Source organism: Camelina sativa, chromosome 12, assembly GCF_000633955.1.
Source record: "Camelina sativa cultivar DH55 chromosome 12, Cs, whole genome shotgun sequence".
In the NCBI taxonomy this organism is placed as follows: domain Eukaryota; kingdom Viridiplantae; phylum Streptophyta; class Magnoliopsida; order Brassicales; family Brassicaceae; genus Camelina; species Camelina sativa.
Window position 1 is genome coordinate 14120498 of NC_025696.1, and position 6326 is coordinate 14126823.

The 6326-nt window shown below is 29.2% G+C and overlaps 1 protein-coding gene across 1 annotated transcript; it reads left to right on the forward strand.

Moving 5' to 3' along the window:
* On the forward strand, positions 3552-5852 carry LOC104731677 (probable xyloglucan endotransglucosylase/hydrolase protein 29). The gene is made up of 4 exons (XM_010451129.1): positions 3552-3836; positions 4202-4302; positions 4414-4622; positions 5214-5852. The coding sequence occupies exons 1-4, from the start codon at positions 3620-3622 to the stop codon at positions 5770-5772; spliced, it is 1086 nt and encodes a 361-aa protein (XP_010449431.1). The 5' UTR covers positions 3552-3619; the 3' UTR covers positions 5773-5852.

Sequence of the window (6326 nt, forward strand, 5' to 3'; positions counted from 1 at the left end):
TTTTCCCACATCAACTTCCACATTACAACCATCGCTAGTATCAACTGGGAACTTATTCAGATCGAACTGGACTTTACTCCTATCACCATCAACTACTCTTTTGAATGTAACACACAACCGAATCATGTTTATCTTTTTCAGATATGCAAAAAAAAATTTCATACCTCTATCATTTGTCAATACAACAGGAGGACAATCAACTTTAACCTCTGTGGATAGATAACTGAATTCCACATCAACATATTTTGCTCTATTTCATAGTCTTCTGAAACCATCACCTTCAACTCTTCAAGAGACGTAGTGGGTTGCAANGAATTTTTAAAGGGGCACTTGTATGGTTACCCACAAACTTGTTGATTTTGAAATATGTAAACACTCAGCCCGGAGACTCCAATTACAAGCACTATCAATGCAGCNACATTATAAACAGGTAAGTGAAAGCTTTTGTGGAAGGTGGAAGAGATGGTGACCGATCACATTAAGGTATAATGTCGATTTTTCTTAATTTGTTTATCTTCTAAATAATTTAGAATACGCATTCTAAAATGTATTAGAACAAATCTAAACAATAATTACGAAATCTTAACCATAAATTAAGAATATTTAAAAAATATTTAAAAATATTCACTTTCCTTATTTAATTTATTTTCTTTCTATTTTTAGGGTATTATACGGTTTACAGATTACAAATTCTAAAATGTCTATGATATATCTTCTACTTCTTTTACTATATAGGGTAAAACGTAGAAAACGAATTCTGAATTGATGTAGAATGAAGAAAAACGTAGAATACATATTCTTAATTTTGTAGAGCATACAAAATTCAGGTTATGAAATTTTTAGAACAAATTTTCCGTCTAAATTTCGTAGAACATGTACAAACTGTAGAATGAACAATCTAAATGCTTCAGAAAGAGAAAAATCGTAGAAAGTCTATTCTAAACAATTTAGACCAGAAATCAGTAATTTACAAACTGATTTTTGACACCCAAAACATTTTTTTCAAATTTTCTTTTACACAGGTGTATACTAACATGGTTTTCTGTTTGTTTATTGGTTCAAACTCCTAAAAACTTCACTATTTCTATTAGTAGGGGCATTTTCGTCACAATTGACAATTTTCAAAAAAAAGTGTATATGGACAAATTTTTAGAAAAAGCTCCTTTGTTTATAATTTTCCCAAAAAACATTGTAGTGAACTTTAATCAATAATTAATTATTTTGAAACTAATAAATTTTAAATCTAAGAACTTTGACATCTTCGATAACTACATTGTTATCTCCATCCTAATACAAATCATGAAAACTATGAATAAATACATTTTTAGAAGAAGAAAAAAAACTATATAATTTATAAATCTTAATTATCTGAATTTGTTTGTTTAGCAAATATCAGATATATATCAGAACTATACTCAAATTATCTACTGTATGGAAATACATATGGATCAAATTTTGAATTCACTTATTGCAATAATGTTTTCTTGGCAAATCAACAATCTACCACATTGGTAACAAAAAAATGACTTAAGAACCTCACTGGAAGAGTCATCAATCTTCTGACTTTTTATTCCTAGAATAATTCATTTTATATCTATATCTCATGAAAACATATTTTAAAAGTTATAACATTGAATATTGATCGTTAGTCTAATTATAGAGATCATTTAAACATATCGATATCCCACATTAAATACAAATATACAAAGTTTCAAAAACATTTTTAGTGTTATGTCGCTACAGCGGAGTTGTCCAAGTGTATATATCTGCCCTAATAAAATTTGCAACCAAGTCAAAAATGCTCAGATGGTGGAAATGTTAAACCCGGCAATGAATATCCGTTCACTAATTCAAGTTGCATATTTTAAAAAAACCTCATATGTTAATTTTGTGATGCAAACTCAGCTTCGTCTTCTTAAAAAAACATAGTGTACTTTAAATATGTTGTTTATGTCAATGTTTTGGGTTAAAAGCATTTGATAAAATTGATTAAATCTCAAACTTGTTTTATATTTTACTTATAATCATGTTATAGAATTGTAGTTTTAGTTAATAATATGTCTTCTGAGATATGCTACACAAATCACATGTCATTTTTTGTAACAGCTTACGGCCCTGATTGGTAACGACTGTTATTTGTGGCTGTAGAGACTTTAACTGTAAAAATTTGGCTGCAGAGACTTTGACTGTAGATACTTTAACTGTTAAAATCCGATTGTTAAAAAAGAAAACTTTAAAAGTTGTGGCTGTAATTTTATTAATAACAAAATTGTAAGAAAATACAAATATGATGATAAAAATAAGAAATTTGTGAAAAGAAGTAGATGACAAAATAAAGGAAAAAAAATGTTGATAATTAATGTATAAAAAAAAGTTTGTGCAAAAATATATATATAAATTTATAAAGAGTTTTCAATTATGATGGAAGAAGAAAAAAAAAGTTTTAAAATTTGTTGGTTTTAAAGCGTCATTTTGAACCTTTAAAAAAGGAAGAGAAATAAGGAACAAAAAAATTAAAATGGCTGTTGAAACTTAAAAAAATAAAAAAGTCATAAAAGTCTGATTGGTAAATAAAATGCTTTTAAGACTTTTAAATGCTTTTAAATTCTTAAAAGCCTTCACCAATCAGGGCCTACATATCATTTTTTCTATATTTTATAACCATTTATTTTGTTTTTTTAGGTGGATTATTTTTTTAAGAATCTTTTTCATAGTTTTCCCAAAAAATGTGTGATCCTTACAAAGTCTTCATTTTTTATCAAAACTTTTAAGTTGAGTTGAGTAATTAATCTTTTATTTTTCTTTAAGTGAAATTTAGTAATATATTTTTGTAGTATATATTTCTTAGAAACTAATGTTTCACTTCAATTTTCTTTTTATGTTTAGAATTTTATAAATACAATTACATAAATTATTCTTTTTACTCCACCATGCAATAAAATCTTACTTCCATTCTAAAACTCATTAACCCATTCTAAAATTTGGAATATGATCATTTTTGGTTAAAATTTGAATAATAACATTATTACTCAAAACAAATTCATAGTATTGTTCTTACTATTTTAAATTTTTTGTTTATGTTACTTAATTTATTTTTATATAATTATTAAAAAATATTTACAATTTTTAAATTTAATTTATTTTATCTAATTTGTTTTTTATTTATTTTTATTATTATTAATTGTAAGTAATAAATGTGTAATGAATGAATATTTAAAATAGTAGTTATTAGTGAAAAATATATAGCATTGTTTAGCTGGATACTGATATGGAAAAAAGAGAACAGAGAAAAGTAAACTTTATATATATAGATATATGGTATGCTCTAATTTCCTATTATTATCTATTTAAATCTAAAAATTAAACTCAAATGGCAATTCTGTAGATAACAAAAGAAAAGAGTCGCTTTTTGACAATTTTAAGTTTTTGACAAAGGAGAGAAGCTAAAAAAGTTAGACCATTCCATGGTCTTCTTTCCCACTTTGACGCATCGTTAGAAAAGATAAAAACAAGAACAAAGATCTTAGACCAGACAAAGAAAGAGAAAATAAACCAATATTTTCTCTTCTTCTTCTTCTTTTTTTTTTTTCTAGATTTGGTAATATTAAAAAAAAAAGTTATGAGAGATTCAATCTATTTCCTATGGATTGAGAATCGAATATTAGTGGTAATAATTACGATGGTAATGATGATCGTATCATGCAGATGTGTTTTGGGATTGGAGAACATAAATCCGATATTCTTCGACGAAGGTCTTTCTCATCTGTTTGGTGAAGGTAATCTCATCCGATCTCCTGATGATCGTAGCGTTCGATTACTCCTCGACAAATACACTGGTACCTTTTCTTGTCTTTGAATCATAATTCTATAAAAAGAATATTACGACGATTTCTTGAATGTTTAGGTTTATGATAGTGGATATGTAACATGCTTATGCGATTATAATACCGTGTTTCACCAAACATGAAATTTTGTAAAATCTTGATTTCTATTTGTAAGTTGAACGATAAAATAGTGAACTTTCGCATTCCCATCGATCTTCAGTTATTGTTAAGTTTCTTTTGCATTTTCATAAGTTATTTCATTTAATTTTCTGCGGTTCTATATACATACCTAAGACTAGTGGTGCGATCACTACTCGAATCATTGCTTTTTAACTATTTGTTTAATACACGATAACTTATAAAATGAATTTGATTAGGGTCCGGATTTATCTCTTCAAGCATGTATCAGCATGGATTTTTCAGTTCGTTGATAAAATTGCCTGGAGCTTATACGGCTGGTATCGTCGTCGCCTTCTATGTAAATCACTAATTTTCTCAATTGTTTTTATCATGCAAATTTAGAATAAATTGAAATTATTAAAAGAAATAATGAACTAACGTGTGCAATATGTAAATGAGATTTATGTAGACATCAAACGGCGATGTGTTTGTGAAGAACCATGATGAACTAGACATAGAGTTTTTAGGGAACCTAGAAGGGAAGCCGTGGCGATTTCAAACGAATATGTATGGAAACGGTAGCACAAACCGCGGTCGTGAAGAACGCTACCGTCTTTGGTTTGATCCTTCCAAGGAGTTTCACCGTTATAGCATACTTTGGACCCCTACCAAAATAATGTTAGTTTCCTCTTTCTCTCTTTTTCTTCTTTTTTTTTTTTTTTTTTTTGGTCAATTTTGATAGACATTAGATGACAATAAGGCTTTCAAGGTTATCATGAGAATAAAAATGGTACTGTTTGGATTGTTTTTAAAATAAATAGATAAAACCATAATTAGTTAGGTGATCTCTAAGGACTTTTCTCCGATTATGTGTAAGATGGTATATGTATGGGGTATTGGGGTTAATAGTGTTTTGATGGTGAACATGAAATATCTATTTCAAATCAACTAAGTGGTTGTTATTTAGTACTCCATACATTTAGTTTAGTCAACGCAAAAATTGACACGGCAAACACAGATTTCGTTTCACCATTGGTTTGGTCTCATTTATACGCATTTAACGATGTACAATTTGGACATTAAATGTAGGAAAATAAGCAAATTTGTTACAAAAATTCAATCTTATTGAAGTTAAGATTTAAGACTTATGAACAAAAGTAGCTTTAGCCATGAAAATATGGAATATAACCCTTACTATGACAATATGTGATTATAATTACAATAAGATAAAACTACGAAAATTTACGTTGGTTATTTTGTTATTTGCAGATTTTGGGTAGATGATGTACCAATACGAGAAATCTTTAGAAAAGAAGAAATGGAAGGAGACTATCCACAGAAGCCAATGTCTCTCTACGCTACCATTTGGGACGCCTCAAGCTGGGCCACTTCCGGTGGAAAATTCGGAGTCGACTACACATTTGCACCCTTTGTCTCTGAATTCAAAGATATTGCCCTAGACGGTTGTAATGTCTCCGACTCACTCCCCACCGTCACTGGAGAAAACAACAACATAGGTTATGATCACATCAACTGCTCTGTCTCCGACCAGTTTCTCATGACCAACGACTACTCAACCATTAGTCCTAAACAAGCAGCTTCAATGAGACGGTTCCGAGAACGTTATATGTATTATTCGTATTGTTACGACACCATTCGATACTCGGTGCCTCCGCCAGAGTGTGTTATTGTGACGGCTGAGAAGAACCGGTTTAGGGATACTGGACGGTTAAAGTTTGGTGGTAGTCATCCTAAGGTGCATAAAGCACGGAAGAAACGGCGACGGAATCGGTCCACGCCGGTATCGGTTGTATCAGCTGATCTATAGCATTTAAGTTAGTTGAGTTCATTGCGGCCGACTATATATGTAGGAATAGTGTTTTTATTATAGATTTTATAGTTGTTTTTTTTTCCTGTCCTATTCATATATATATATATATATATATATATATATCGTAACATTACAAAAAAAGAGAAGATAAAAGGATATGTGATATGTCCATTGCAACTTAACCTTTTTAAGTATTTCAAATGCTTTTAAGAATAGAAATTAAATGACAATAAGAAGAAAGTTACTTCTCCATTTATTTTTTAAAGGATGTGAGAGTATTTAATTAGCAAATGTAAAAGATTAATTATAATTAGGTAAATTTAAGCAAAATTTGAAATCAGAATACAATAGCAAAATGGGTATTTTCTATTTAAAAACAAGAAATTAAAACATTATCCAGACGTAATGTAAACGTAACCCGAAAACACACAGCTCAGCAATCCGACTATATTGGTAAAACTGAGATGGCTATGAACTTTTTCGGTATGTGAATGTCTCCATACAAAATGAAATCTAACCTATTTGTAACTTGTTGACAAAACAAACTGACG

What these genes read in the sequence shown, in the direction of transcription:
- LOC104731677 (XM_010451129.1), top strand. Translation starts at nt 3,620, where the DNA reads ATGAGAGATTCAATCTATTTCCTATGGATTGAGAATCGAATATTAGTG. An exon ending in ACTCCTCGACAAATACACTG is followed by an intron (nt 3,837 to 4,201) that starts GTACCTTTTCTT and finishes GAATTTGATTAG; the next exon opens with GGTCCGGATTTATCTCTTCA. An exon ending in TGGACCCCTACCAAAATAAT is followed by an intron (nt 4,623 to 5,213) that starts GTTAGTTTCCTC and finishes TGTTATTTGCAG; the next exon opens with ATTTTGGGTAGATGATGTAC.